Source organism: Panulirus ornatus, chromosome 47 (assembly GCF_036320965.1).
Source record: "Panulirus ornatus isolate Po-2019 chromosome 47, ASM3632096v1, whole genome shotgun sequence".
Taxonomy (NCBI): domain Eukaryota; kingdom Metazoa; phylum Arthropoda; class Malacostraca; order Decapoda; family Palinuridae; genus Panulirus; species Panulirus ornatus.
Window position 1 is genome coordinate 4,654,365 of NC_092270.1, and position 14,682 is coordinate 4,669,046.

General features: G+C 36.3%; 1 protein-coding gene across 8 annotated transcripts in view; it reads right to left on the bottom strand.

Annotated features, from left to right (window-relative positions):
• The window catches only part of Mctp (multiple C2 domain and transmembrane region protein), a 400,360-nt gene that overhangs the window by 6,743 nt on the left and 378,935 nt on the right, over window positions 1–14,682 (bottom strand). For 5 of the 8 annotated variants that reach the window (XM_071689524.1, XM_071689526.1, XM_071689522.1 and 2 more), the window contains 12 exons: window positions 14,358–14,509; window positions 12,945–13,103; window positions 12,322–12,508; window positions 11,637–11,833; window positions 11,375–11,500; window positions 10,720–10,807; window positions 10,424–10,569; window positions 8,761–8,890; window positions 8,442–8,534; window positions 6,092–6,178; window positions 3,505–3,611; window positions 17–224 (listed from right to left, as the gene is read on the bottom strand). In XM_071689524.1, the coding sequence (XP_071545625.1) occupies window positions 17–224; window positions 3,505–3,611; window positions 6,092–6,178; window positions 8,442–8,534; window positions 8,761–8,890; window positions 10,424–10,569; window positions 10,720–10,807; window positions 11,375–11,500; window positions 11,637–11,833; window positions 12,322–12,508; window positions 12,945–13,103; window positions 14,358–14,509 (1,680 nt within the window). The remainder of the gene's footprint in view (window positions 1–16; window positions 225–3,504; window positions 3,612–6,091; window positions 6,179–8,441; window positions 8,535–8,760; window positions 8,891–10,423; window positions 10,570–10,719; window positions 10,808–11,374; window positions 11,501–11,636; window positions 11,834–12,321; window positions 12,509–12,944; window positions 13,104–14,357; window positions 14,510–14,682) is intronic. The other 3 variants (XM_071689530.1, XM_071689525.1, XM_071689523.1) reach the window with 2 other exon arrangements.

The window sequence follows — 14,682 nt, forward strand, 5'->3', positions numbered from 1 at the left end:
AACCAGGATATCTTACCAAAGTTTCATCATCTGGGACTCTGGACAAGAAGTCTAATATTTCGTTGTTAATCACAGAATGTGGGCGGATCAACTTGCGTGAGAATTTGTTCACTCCCCAGAGCATAACCAAGTAACGGATGGGAATGTAGTAAAGAATCACCGTCCCAACCATCAGCACCATGATCAACAACCAAGACAGGAATGGCACAGAAAAGTTGAACGTACTGTAAAGACAGTTTACATTAATGTTATAATCTTTATGTACAATTAAGTTTCTCAAACTATAGCAAATAATGTCTTCTTTTACTACCATATCTTAGAAAGAAAAAATTGCATTCATGAAGGGCATTTGTTTAACTAAAATATTACACACATAAATTTCATCACTTTGTCATGTTAGGATTTATAACTGTTACTGTAAAACAGAAAAATATCAATTTAGTGTTTCATAGACATAAAAATGATATAAAGGAATGTAAGAGAAGAAAGATCATGAGAGGCAAGTGTTTTGGGAGCAGCTAAATGAGTGTGTTAGCGGTTTTGATGCACGAGACCGGGTTATAGTGATGGGTGATTTGAATGCAAAGGTGAGTAATGTGGCAGTTGAGGGAATAATTGGTATGCATGGGGTGTTCAGTGTTGTAAATGGAAATGGTGAAGAGCTTGTAGATTTATGTGCTGAAAAAGGACTGATGATTGGGAATACCTGGTTTAAAAAGCGAGATATACATAAGTATACTTATGTAAGTAGGAGAGATGGCCAGAGAGCGTTATTGGATTACGTGTTAATTGACAGGCGTGCGAAAGAGAGACTTTTGGGTGTTAATGTGCTGAGAGGTGCAACTGGAGGGATGTCTGATCATTATCTTGTGGAGGCTAAGGTGAAGATTAGTATGGGTTTTCAGAAAAGAGGAGTGAATGTTGGGGTGAAGAAGGTGGTGAGAGTAAGTGAGCTTGGGAAGGAGACCTGTGTGGGGAAGTACCAGGAGAGACTGTGTACAGAATGGAAAAAGGTGAGAACAATGGAAGTAAGGGGAGTGGGGGAGGAATGGGATGTATTTAGGGAATCAGTGATGGATTGCGCAAAAGATGCTTGTGGCATGAGAAGAGTGGGAGGTGGGCTGTTTAGAAAGGGTAGTGAGTGGTGGGATGAAGAAGTAAGAGTATTAGTGAAAGAGAAGAGAGAGGCATTTGGACGATTTTTGCAGGGAAAAAATGCAATTGAGTGGGAGAAGTATAAAAGAAAGAGACAGGAGGTCAAGAGAAAGGTGCAAGAGGTGAAAAAAAGGGCAAATGAGAGTTGGGGTGAGAGACTATCAGTAAATTTTAGGGAGAATAAAAAGATGTTCTGGAAGGAGGTAAATAGGGTGCGTAAGACAAGGGAGCAAATGGGAACTTCAGTGAAGGGCGTAAATGGGGAGGTGATAACAAGTAGCGGTGATGTGAGAAGGAGATGGAATGAGTATTTTGAAGGTTTGTTGAATGTGTCTGATGACAGAGTGGCAGATATAGGGTGTTTTGGTCGAGGTGGTGTGCAAAGTGAGAGGGTTAGGGAAAATGATTTGGTAAACAGAGAAGAGGTAGTAAAAACTTTGCGGAAGATGAAAGCCGGCAAGGCAGCAGGTTTGGATGGTATTGCAGTGGAATTTATTAAAAAAGGGGGTGACTGTATTGTTGACTGGTTGGTAAGGTTATTTAATGTATGTATGACTCATGGTGAGGTGCCTGAGGATTGGCGGAATGCGTGCATAGTGCCATTGTACAAAGGCAAAGGGGATAAGAGTGAGTGCTCAAATTACAGAGGTATAAGTTTGTTGAGTATTCCTGGTAAATTATATGGGAGGGTATTGATTGAGAGGGTGAAGGCATGTACAGAGCATCAGATTGGGGAAGAGCAGCGCGGTTTCAGAAGTGGTAGAGGATGTGTGGATCAGGTGTTTGCTTTGAAGAATGTATGTGAGAAATACTTAGAAAAGCAAATGGATTTGTATGTAGCATTTATGGATCTGGAGAAGGCATATGATAGAGTTGATAGAGATGCTCTGTGGAAGGTATTAAGAATATATGGTGTGGGAGGCAAGTTGTTAGAAGCAGTGAAAAGTTTTTATCGAGGATGTAAGGCATGTGTACGTGTAGGAAGAGAGGAAAGTGATTGGTTCTCAGTGAATGTAGGTTTGCGGCAGGGGTGTGTGATGTCTCCATGGTTGTTTAATTTGTTTATGGATGGGGTTGTAAGGGAGGTAAATGCAAGAGTCCTGGAAAGAGGGGCAAGTATGAAGTCTGTTGGGGATGAGAGAGCTTGGGAAGTGAGTCAGTTGTTGTTTGCTGATGATACAGCGCTGGTGGCTGATTCATGTGAGAAACTGCAGAAGCTGGTGACTGAGTTTGGTAAAGTGTGTGGAAGAAGAAAGTTGAGAGTAAATGTGAATAAGAGCATGGTTATTAGGTACAGTAGGGGTGAGGGTCAAGTCAATTGGGAGGTGAGTTTGAATGGAGAAAAACTGGAGGAAGTGAAGTGTTTTAGATATCTGGGAGTGGATCTGTCAGCGGATGGAACCATGGAAGCGGAAGTGGATCATAGGGTGGGGGAGGGGGCGAAAATTTTGGGAGCCTTGAAAAATGTGTGGAAGTCGAGAACATTATCTCGGAAAGCAAAAATGGGTATGTTTGAGGGAATAGTGGTTCCAACAATGTTGTATGGTTGCGAGGCGTGGGCTATGGATAGAGATGTGCGCAGGAGGATGGATGTGCTGGAAATGAGATGTTTGAGGACAATGTGTGGTGTGAGGTGGTTTGATCGAGTAAGTAACGTAAGGGTAAGAGAGATGTGTGGAAATAAAAAGAGCGTGGTTGAGAGAGCAGAAGAGGGTGTTTTGAAATGGTTTGGGCACATGGAGAGAATGAGTGAGGAGAGATTGACCAAGAGGATATATGTGTCGGAGGTGGAGGGAACGAGGAGAAGAGGGAGACCAAATTGGAGGTGGAAAGATGGAGTGAAAAAGATTTTGTGTGATCGGGGCCTGAACATGCAGGAGGGTGAAAGGAGGGCAAGAAATAGAGTGAATTGGAGTCATGTGGTATACAGGGGTTGACGTGCTGTCAGTGGATTGAAGCAGGGCATGTGAGGCGTCTGGGGTAAACCATGGAAAGCTGTGTAGGTATGTATATTTGCGTGTGTGGACGTGTGTATGTACATGTGTATGGGGGGGGGGGGCCATTTCTTTCGTCTGTTTCCTTGCGCTACCTCGCAAACGCGGGAGACAGCGACAAAGTATAAAAAAAAAAAAAAAAAAAAATATTTAAAATATGCTGCAAAATATCATTTCATATTATTCCAGTTCATACTGCCCTGAAATTGTACACGTTTATGTGTACAGACACATGGATACCCTATCTCAAAGAAGAAATATATATTCATTAAAACTGCAAAGGGATCAATGTGTGGAGTTCCTATAAGGAGTTCTCATTACAATACTGACTTATTTACACATAAGATAGGCTTACTTTTTACAGCTTTCACAGATGGATGCTATAAAACCTATTGCATTCTGAACAGTCGCTGTAACTTCTTGTATAACTTGCAACCTCTCCTTTAAGGTCTTTTTTTCTTCCTGAAAATACAAATTATATCCTATAATAATAACTTCGTTCAAGGGTTGTAACTCTAGATAACCTCTGCAAGAAATGCTTATATCATATATCAATCTATCTTATGAACAATGTGAGTCTTTAATCCATCAAAAGCCTCAAAAGAGGAGTATTAACAGATTATAAAGTATATAACTTGAGTGATTTCAAATCATTAGGTGCTCTTTCAATGAAAATGAACATCACTTAAGATTATCTAAAGCTCATTATTTTCTAAAGATGTGATATCAAACTCGTGCAACTAAAAAGTTCTACTCAGGACAATAAATGCCCTAAAACAGTACAGACTGTCAGTAACTGAAATCAACAGAGAAAATGTTTAGTAGACTCTTTTTCATTCACTACGAAAAGATATTCAGTCTAACTCTTTTATATTTACAATTTGTTAAGTGATCAAAAAATGCATTTAAGTAAAATCCAGCAAAAAACAGATACCAGTATATACTGTCATGGTGCATAATGTTTCTGAGCCTGCTTTAAATTTCAAAGTTTCAAAACAAAATAATCTTACTGCCATTCTATCTATAATGGTGACACATTGATATATAAGCTCTTCATACCTCCCATTCATGAATCAGATTTCATCTATACTTTACTGCTACCCTAAGTGTTAAACCGTCTGCACTTGCCTTGTTTTCATTTATAGTAATGTATCCCATTCATTCTCTATCTGCATATATCTGGATGGTTTTGCCTACACAATGCTGTTATTTTTCAGAAGAAACTGTGGTTGAATATGTTCATGTATCTGAGATGTGTCAATCATATCTCCACACGTACGAAGGGAAAACTGCAACACTCGAGTTGTCTGCTAATGGAGATCCTATTTCATCTTAACATTGTGTAATAATCTTGACTTTCAGGTGATACAGGTGATTTGTTTGAATCCTTGGCCTATCTCATCTGATTGCATCAAATTTCACAAAGTTCTAAATAATCATTTCTAGCCTATGAAGGATTTTCTTGTGAATGGTTACTGATCCTAGTGATATACATCTTGAACACATCACCTTCCTCCACTCTTACCTCACTTTCACCTAAATGTTAATAGTACATTACTTCACAGGCTTTAAGGGTAAATTACCTCATATGTACCATACCAATGAATTAAGGGTATCAATAATATTCCAAAGAGTGTACTTCAATACAAATGTTACTTTATCTTAATAAACATCTAACTCAATTCATATAATGCTAAACATCTCGTATGCTTTTGTTAAATCATAACTTTAGCTTTAAAGGGAAAAATAAAATCTTTTGGCTTTGTGTCATAAATAAAAACTCTTTGTATCAACATCATGGGCACTAACTACATCTGACACACCCTAAATATCTTCTGGGAGTTAAGATTAATGATCTACCTGTTCATATAAGAGGAGAATCAAATGCTTACAGCCTCAGAATATTTACATGTGTCCTTAATATAAGCACAGAGCAACAAAAGGGAAAGGGCCAATGCTGTTATTGCCTAAACCCTCTCGCTTGGTGGCAGGGGAGTGAAACAAACTCTTTAAAATCTACAACACCAATCCACACTTGAAAAGATCCACCACAGACTCTAACTTATCTGCTAACTCTCTTTCCTATTCATCCTTTCTCTTTCCTTCTCATCTATTCCCTTGTTCTCTTGCTCAACCCGCCTTCTTTACCATTATTAAGTTTTCCTTCATGCAATCAGTATTTTGCTTTCTCACATGTTCCTCCTCACTTTTTCTTTTACATATTACACAAGAAAAAAAATCTGTCACAATACTTACAATTTAATTCATATGCTAATACTGATCCTTACTTTTCTTTCACTGAGAAGAAATGCTTATATAATGGAATGATACAGAATGATAATAAGATAACACAAAAATAAGTTGAAAGAGATTGTAAAGCACAATTTGGCAGAATGTGCAAGAATTTCAAATGAATAAAGAATGTTAATTGCTGTGGAATGATTAAAATTTAATCAAGGTTTGGTGTCTTTTCAACTCTTACATATAAAGAGGCAACCATAAATCATGTGATAGGAGAAGATTAAAAAGAAGTGTAAAGAAGCTACTGTAAATAACATAAGTACTGTACTTGCAATAATTACCAGTGTAAAGGAAGGCATGATCTACGTTAAAACTTGTGACTACGGTGTACCACACGCCAAAGAGTTGCATGCCAAAATGTCATTTTTGTGGTAAAATAGTCAACAGATGAGATATAAGGAAAGGTCGCTTTTGCATTTATGATTAAACAATAATGATTATTCACTGAGAGAAGTTACTGTTAATTCTATTATAAACAATAACTTGTGTGATGTTAGTGCTGGATGTACTTTTATGGTAATCTTAGTTCCTTAACTACAAAACTCACACAAGGCTCCTTATTCACAAGCAACAATCACCAAATAGCAAAGCAGAATCCGAAGCCCCGAGAGCATCTTTAAAAGGAGGCTTAAACACCTCACCTTTTCTTTGAGATTAGTAGGGGATGCACTAATTCCATCAGAAATTTCCATTTGATTCTGTTTTTTCCTTACCTCTGCGTTCCCAATCTGGAATTACAGTCCAGCATATATGAAAAAGGGAAAGTAGTCATCATGCAATGGAATGGATCAATACAGAGCCATAATTATGTGTGGCCTAGCTACACAGAATCTTTATCACCCAATTATAAAAAGCATAAACAAAAACATTTTTCCAATCTTTAATAAAGCCAGAGAAATATCTGTATATCAAATGCAGTAACATTGAGCAAACTGATTTTGTCTGAATTAGCTGATGATTAACAGTTATGATCCATACAGCCATTATCAAATGAAAATAGTATACTTTCATATCAAATCATAACTGGGCAAATGGTATTACCCCAGAAATCCTTAAAAACCTAAATTAAATTGCTGGTCTTATTACGTTGCTGACATTTCAATACTTTTAACTGACTGTTACAATCTCCAATAACTGGTGGTTACAATCATTCTGTGGTTAACCGCACACTTTCAAAATCTATGAATTTCAAATATTCATGTTCTGTACAGTTTTCTTTAGCTACACAAATATGTTGTTTATGCAGAAGCTTCTCCAAACACCATGATTGGTAAATTTCTGTTGATTTCTCCCTCGAGACCCCTCATACATACATTCACTCTGATTTAAACAACTTGTTTACTCCATTAATCCCACTGAAATAAATCAAAATCCCTTTAATAATTCTCTATTTCTAACCAAATGTACACATGAAAACATGAAATTTGGAATGAGATGCTTCTTGGAAAAATCGTCTAACCTGAACGGATAATGTACTGTGTGCAGTTAATTTTGCATGAGTAATCCTCATAGGAAACAAATGGCAGATCTGATTCTGCCCAATAAAATGGATTTTATATTTGTATTGATTCATCATATCTAAATGACTGCAATGTTATGAGAGGATACATAAACCCAAGGATCATATGTACTTTAGTCACAGTGATATTCTGGATAATCAAGATTCTGGGTAGCAAGGTTTCTGATAGCTATAACAGTATATTGGTATAATACACTTCTAAAAGAAAAAATAACTGAATGGTATACTACAGGATAATGGTGTAAAACAGGCACCACACTAAACCCGTCCACAATGAAAATAAAAATGTTCAAAGACTAATAATTACACAACATACTATATTTTACCATACCAACTCATATACATCCTTAAAATATACAGAACACCTAGGCACTATGTAAATGTTATAAACTACAAAGGAATCAGAGCTACATGAATAAATACCCAGCAACCATTGACAAAACATGATAATAACAAATAAAGCAGACAGTTGAGAAAAGAAGACAATAAAATGATGCTTAAATGTAGGCTTAAAAGTTGAAAAACCTTTCCTTTTTGAGGCTATGTCCTATGATCCATGAGATTTATTCTTTGGAATACTGTATATGGGTCAAGATCATTCTAGCCCCTCACAGTCTAGTGCAGAAGCCTCTGCTTCATTTACCCATTCTGAATGACCTGCAAGTCTTTGAAACTACTTTCTTAGCAACTGGCTCCACCCAGTGAGCAAGGGTAAGAGGACCTGAAAAACTGCTTGCAGGACACTGCCTTGGAGAGAAAATGTTTTACAACCCATAAAACCCAAAAGTATCTAGTTTGCAATTTGTCCTACAAGCTATGAGAGCATACCCTAAGGTTATATGATACAATACAGTATAAGACTGTCACAAGAAAGATACAAAGAAAAATGATAAGTCCATGACAACCAACATGACTGCAGCAGTAGACAAACTTCTGACACTAAAGCAATTGAAGGGAATTAATTGTGAGCTCCTAGAGGCCAGGAGCAGTGAGTTTGTGGCATCAGCCTCGTGGTAGTTGCTGACTGGCAGTTGGTGGATCTGATCACCAAGTAAGCAAGTTTAAAGACCAAGATGTCTTTCAAAAAAAGATGAGGGGAGCATAGGTTTCTACACTGAATTATGAAAGTTAGAATATGCCTGATCTGCAAATTCCAAGGAACATATGTCATGCCTTGTGGGACAAACCCTTAAAGACAGAAAAATATAACAAATAGGACATGTGCATAACAATTTCACATAGCTCTACAAGATGGTTTCTGAAAAATGTATAAAGCTGACAAAAACAGATGAACATCTACTGCAACAGCTCAGCCTAGCGAGGTTTAAGATTACTATCTTTTTATTTTCTTATGAAGAAGGTAAATAAAACTTTAATTTGAAATGAAAAATGATAACAGGAATCAATCCACCAATCTATCTGAATTACTATGTCTAAATTAAATGCATGAAGAACTTATACATAATTCATACCTTATCTTTATCATCATCATCAGCTTCATCTTCTTCAGCCGATAAATCATTTTCTTCTTCTCGGTGCATCATAGTTCCAACTATTGAAAGTACCTGAGGATGAAAAATCCCTCTAATCAAGGCAGTGATGTAATATCATCATTATATTATAACTTGCACAAGAAAGATATCAATGTTACATGGAGAGGACTTTATCCAGAGCTTATAGCCACTCATTCTGAATATGCCTGAAATTTATCAATGACAGGTTAGAGTTAAACAGTTTTTACAGTTCTGAAACTATTGCATAACAGGTGATGTAACATTCTTCTACACTCACAATATAATTTCTAAGAAACAAGATCAGCAGGATGATGGGAATCATGTAGGGTTCAAAGCAGTAAGTTCCCACCATGAAAACAATGAAGGCTATAGTGCTTCGGACAGGATGTTCCCACTCAAAGCAAGACCTGTAATAACATGATCAGTGAGAAAAATCACAGGAACTAATCAAATACAGGTGAAATACACAGTTTGACACTTTGCAAGTAAACCCTAATGTTTAATTATGGAAGTGACTAAAACTTCAGAAAAACCTCTATACAACACTTGCAGAATGAAAAGAAGCACTGCCTGTAAGGTAATGGTCTTCTGAGCCATATGTCTCTCCCGAAGTTACATAGGTATGAATGTTCTCAGGTGAAATTGGAGAGATATCCTCGCAGTTTAACTTTAATATTTTCATAGAACTCTATTAAAATGATTGATAAATATTAACCTAATGTCTAAGGACTGGAAAAGTATTTAGAACTTTGTAGATCTGCAGAAAAATGACATTCTTGAGATGTGGAGAGATTCTGACTTATCGTTCTCATTACAAAAAAACACGCATAAGATGTTTCACCATATAAATGACATTAATAGCTGTTCATCCTAAAATTACCAAAATATAGTTATAAAGTACAGGGCAACTCAAAAAATGGATCTGACGTAGAAATATATTTTTTCAGGTGAGCAGGGGGGAAGGTCAACTTATAATGGGTTATCAGATCCTTGTACAAACCTAACTAGATCATATAATATAGTAAATTTATTTATATACAATAATATATAAGTGAGATCTACACAGTACAACTCTACTTCTACTCTTCATCCTGCTCTAATAATCACTCAGAAGTCATCAAAGAAGCATCATTGTTAACAATGTTAAGTTATTGCCCTGTCACTAGCCAGCGTTACTCCTACTTAACATACTGCAGCAGTACTAGGCCTTTGTTATATGATGTCCAAGAACCAACTGAGGCATATGATTAGCTCTATGATGTTAGCTTGCCCTGCTCTTCAGAAAAGTGGCTGCCCAAATGAAAACCATTTTTTACTGTATTTGGATAATGAGCAGAGTTAGTTTAGGCCAAATATACAGATACAAATAAAAAAGATTAGTTAGTGGGGGAGGACTAACCTGCTTAAATACTTCTTCCTTAAAAAACTTCCCTATATTATATCAAGGATATAAAATATGGTAAATTACCCATTTCTTTACCTTAAACTCAACCAAGGGAATAGGGAACTTCTTGTTATTTCGACATGGCACTCTCAGTTCAGGAAAAAAAAAATAACTACACCAAAATATTTGGGGATTAGACCCCATTTTCACACAACAAACAGCTTATGAAGCTGCCAGTTATGTTTCTCAGTGGATCTGAAAATACTGATACGAGACAGCTCCCTGAAACTGGGAGGATATGATTTAATAGATAGCATAACAGGAATCTGAGGAGGAAAAACTCAGAAAAGATATAGGACAATACATTCATGGTGATAGAGTTATGTATGACTGGCACAAGCTAAGTAATGTGATGGTTAATGTAGAGAACATTGAAAATTGAAGCAAATGTATGAAAAAAATGAGAAGTCACAACATAGGGCCCTACACAAGTAAAACTCCCTCCCTGTATTGGGAAGGTGATGACATCTACATTTACACAGTATAATGTACTCACTTAACAAACATTCCCATTTCATAAACATCCATGATACAAGCCTTAAGGCGATTCACATTCGTGATGAACACTTGACGTTTAAACTTCTGCTCCATTTGCATGTATTTTTCCTCCTTTGGTGTGAATGTTCTTACAGCTGCACGCATCTGTGTATGAAGACAATGCAGTTACAAAGTGACAATCAAACTACTGCTCATTACATAAAGGAAAAGAATACAGGGTTTCCTATGGCATAATTATTCACTTGTCTCATATGCTTCAAGAAATAACATACGGTGAATACAATATATTCTCACTGGATTCCACTCCACTGAACATTCTAGGAGAATCTCTGGATTATTTCCTTTGGCTCTTGCCCTCAGTTTCTTGTCCTTTAGAGCATACCTGAGAAAAGACACAGGGGAAATTAAAAACCTGTATGAAATTGAATCTCCAATTCTTGTTCTTATATTTTGTGATAAACCTTAAATGAGCTGTGATCAGTTACCTATGATGGCAGATTATATACAAATCACAAACATAATTACAACTCACTTTTAACAATCTAGCTAAAGTAAAATCACATCACAAATTTCTCTGATACAGTACACTACCATAATGATGAATGAAATGCGTCTATACCCATCAACATTTTCTTTTTTCAACTGCTACCTGTTTTTCACATTACAGTACTGGTAATTTTAATTTTGCTCGCCTCTTTTAGGTATTCAAAACAACTTATGCACTTTCAGAAATTATACAAATATTGCACTGCATTTCATTAACTTTACTTTTTCTTACCCAATATTCCCTATTTACTGAAAACAGCTATATTCAGTTTTAAACATCAACAACTAGCTTCAACTCTTAAACATTCAGCTACCCCAATGCAATGTAACAATTTATGAAAAAGAAAATATCAGAATTTTATAGTGATTATAAAAAAATGCAAATAATTGTTTCTATACATACCATTTTTTCTCACCATTCTTTATCTTCAGTAAGGGAATAGCAACCTTCCCTAGAAACTCCACCTTGTGGTCTCTATCTTCATCATACACAGTTACCTCAAGTATGCTGTGTATATCTTTGACATTACTGAAAACATCAACAGGTAATCAAGATTTAAAGTAAATACAGTTTGGATTTTTACAAATACACAATGTTTAATAAAAGAAATGTATGGTCCACTCTTACAATAAAGCCAACTTTCCTGAATAAGAAAACATCTTACAAGCTAAATATCTTGTTCCAGTTGGGTGACAATGTCTTGTATTCTGTCTGTGTCTGAAGTCTAGCATTGATAAGCTCCAGGACACAAAAGGGATCACTCTTGCCACCTATGTCAGCAGCAACCAAACCTTGTGCCTTAAATACCTTCACTCTCAGATGGCCTATGTCTCGAAGATTATGGAGAGTTCTTGATACTTTCTGGAAGGAAAATATTTTCATACCAAATTATCATATTTACATTACTGCTGTGAAGTTATTTGGGATAATGTAGCAATGGAATAACATTAAAAATGTTTCAAGAATATTGTGATGCTACAACAAGCTTCCTATTGTCTAACAGGGTGACCCATGCAGCCTGTCTTCCATGATACACTATCCATGCAGAATTCTATATATTCCTCCATGACTATTTCTTCTCTCTGTTCTGCTACATGAATCTTATTTTTTCTTTTACCTAATGCATATTCACTTTTGCTTACTAAATTTTATCAATTTCTTCACTCTATAATGCAACTTCTTTTTCAATGCTTTAAAAACACCAGTTTATTTGAGATATACTACAAGGATATAATGATGCTTTAACGGCCATGTCATAGAACCAAATGTCATGTTTAGAATCAAAACAAAGAGAAAGGACATGCAAAAATGTTATCTACTACATTAGCTGCACTATGCCTTGCACTTACATATCTATTTGATATACTTTGCAGCTCCTTAGGGTTCTCTTGGTAGTTGTGAAGATCAGATATGGTTTCTGATGAGGTAGTGCCTGATATGGTGAGAAGGATGAATATAGACCCAGCTCCCTTTTCCAAATCTGCCCATATGTAATGTGTTTTTTCACGTTCATACTGCGATATGTCTATACTACACCTGCATATAAAAAGAGGGATCACTAGTTAATTTTACTGAAAACCTAAAACCATGGATTGGTATCAAATTTACTGAAATGCTATACACCAAGCCAATACTACAGAGGAAATATAAACAAGTTATCCTTTTTCCTGAATATATGATTCATATTTCTAAAGTCTGGTGAAGGAAATAGTTTTAAGGTATAGGCAAGGTCAAAATAAACTAAACACTGAGTTAACTATTACGTACCATTGCAAATAACTTTAATATCAACTGCATGCTTTACATTGCATATAAAGGAGAGTGAATAATCCATTAATTTGTGGTTTGCTAATCATCTCCCTGAATATGAAACAGAATAAGACCGTAGCAAGGATAACATTAAAAGTTCATATGCGTACAGAATATAAAACAAATGAAATAGTTGATAAGTAAAAGACAAACTTTTACTTGCCTGCCCATGAAATCATCTTTACTGCGAACATCCTTGTCCCATACGGTCATTTCCAATATCTGACTCTGATCTTCAAAAAGATGAAAATCAAACTGCTCAAGCCACTTGGGAGTCAGTGTGTGCAGTTCAACCTTACTCTTGTACTTTTCATTACCTAGTCTGGTAAGATTAAAAGAATGGTGAAAAAAATTGTTAAATGGATTTTACAGTGGTTTTAAACGAGCGAAGAAAAAATATTTAAGGAGAAATCTTGAAGAAATGTATCAGAAATTGAGGTGCCAACTACAGCAGAAACATAAAAAGACATAGATATCTATGTTGATAAACAGTAAGAGCTGTTGATGAGCTGAGAAGGATTTATGTGCTTGAGAGTTAGAAAATGCATGCAAACGTAGAACTGAAAAATTGATAATGAGGCAAAATTGGGTTTTGAGGAACAACTTAGGAAAGAATAAAGTTTGACTAAATGAGAATAGGGGTATGGTTATAAGCAATATATAGGAGAGCTGATTGTTAACAAAATACCAAGGGGCTGGTTACTGCAGAGAGAGAGAGAGAGAGAGAGAGAGAGAGAGAGAGAGAGAGAGAGAGAGAGAGGAGAGAGAGGAGAGAGAGAGAGAGAGAGAGAGAGAGAGAGAGAGAGAGAGAGAGAGAGAGAGAGAGAGAGAGATGGGATTATGACATGAAGACAAAGACGGGAGGACTGGTGTTTGAGAATGAAGTGGAGTCTTGTAGAAATTTGATAAAAAGGGAAGCAAAAATATAAGAAAATGCATGGAAGGGAAGGGTAGTTTTGGAGTATATATACATACATATATATGGATATACAGAGAGAGAGGGGTGACTGGGTAAAGATAAAAGGAAGGCTTACAACTGGACACAAAGAGTGACAGAAAATAGATTAAGAAGAGAGACAGAAACTGGGAAAACGATGGTAAATGCATGAAAAGAGAGAAATTAAAGATATAAAACTAAAAGATCAAGTGACTGGAAAAAGGGTGGCAGACAAGAAATGCAAATATGAGGGAGGTGGCTGGTGACTTCAGGAGACTGTGAGCAGACAAGTGCTGTTTGGGATTCTAAGAACACTCCTGATGAAAGGAAGAAGGAGAGGTAAGGCAGAGCCAGATGCTGGTGACAAGGAAGTTAGTAGTCCTTAGAAAGAAGAATCAAAAGCACAAACTGTTGGAATTTTTAATACCTACCAACAGCTATTCAAATTATGCATAATGAACAACGAAGACAATTGAAATGTAATGAAAAATGGCTTTAAATGGCAAATTATTCTATGATTTCATAGAAAACAACTGTTAGTAATATCATCAGTATATCATCCAAACAATAAACATTATCAATACTATGGCTACACCGTCACTCTCATATCATGAAACAATGGCTGCAAGCTTGACTAACCTAAACTTCACATATGGGTCTGAAGTACCATCAGGATCCATTGGAAGGAGGTTTTTGCCCTCCACCAGGACAATGGTCACAACAGAACTCCAGATTTGACTCTTGAGACGTCTCTGCTGCTCTGCTAATCGTGACCCACCACGTTGGAGGTACTGGGGGAGGAAGATGAATACTTTTAAAAAGGCTGAACAAAATAATCAGTGAGTTTATCTTATTACTTTTATGCTCCTGGTGATGAATAAATGGCTATGCTACTTCTTTGGATATTGTATAGTACCTTCATTACTGTAATGTTTGAAAGAAAATCTCATTTTCATTTAGAACA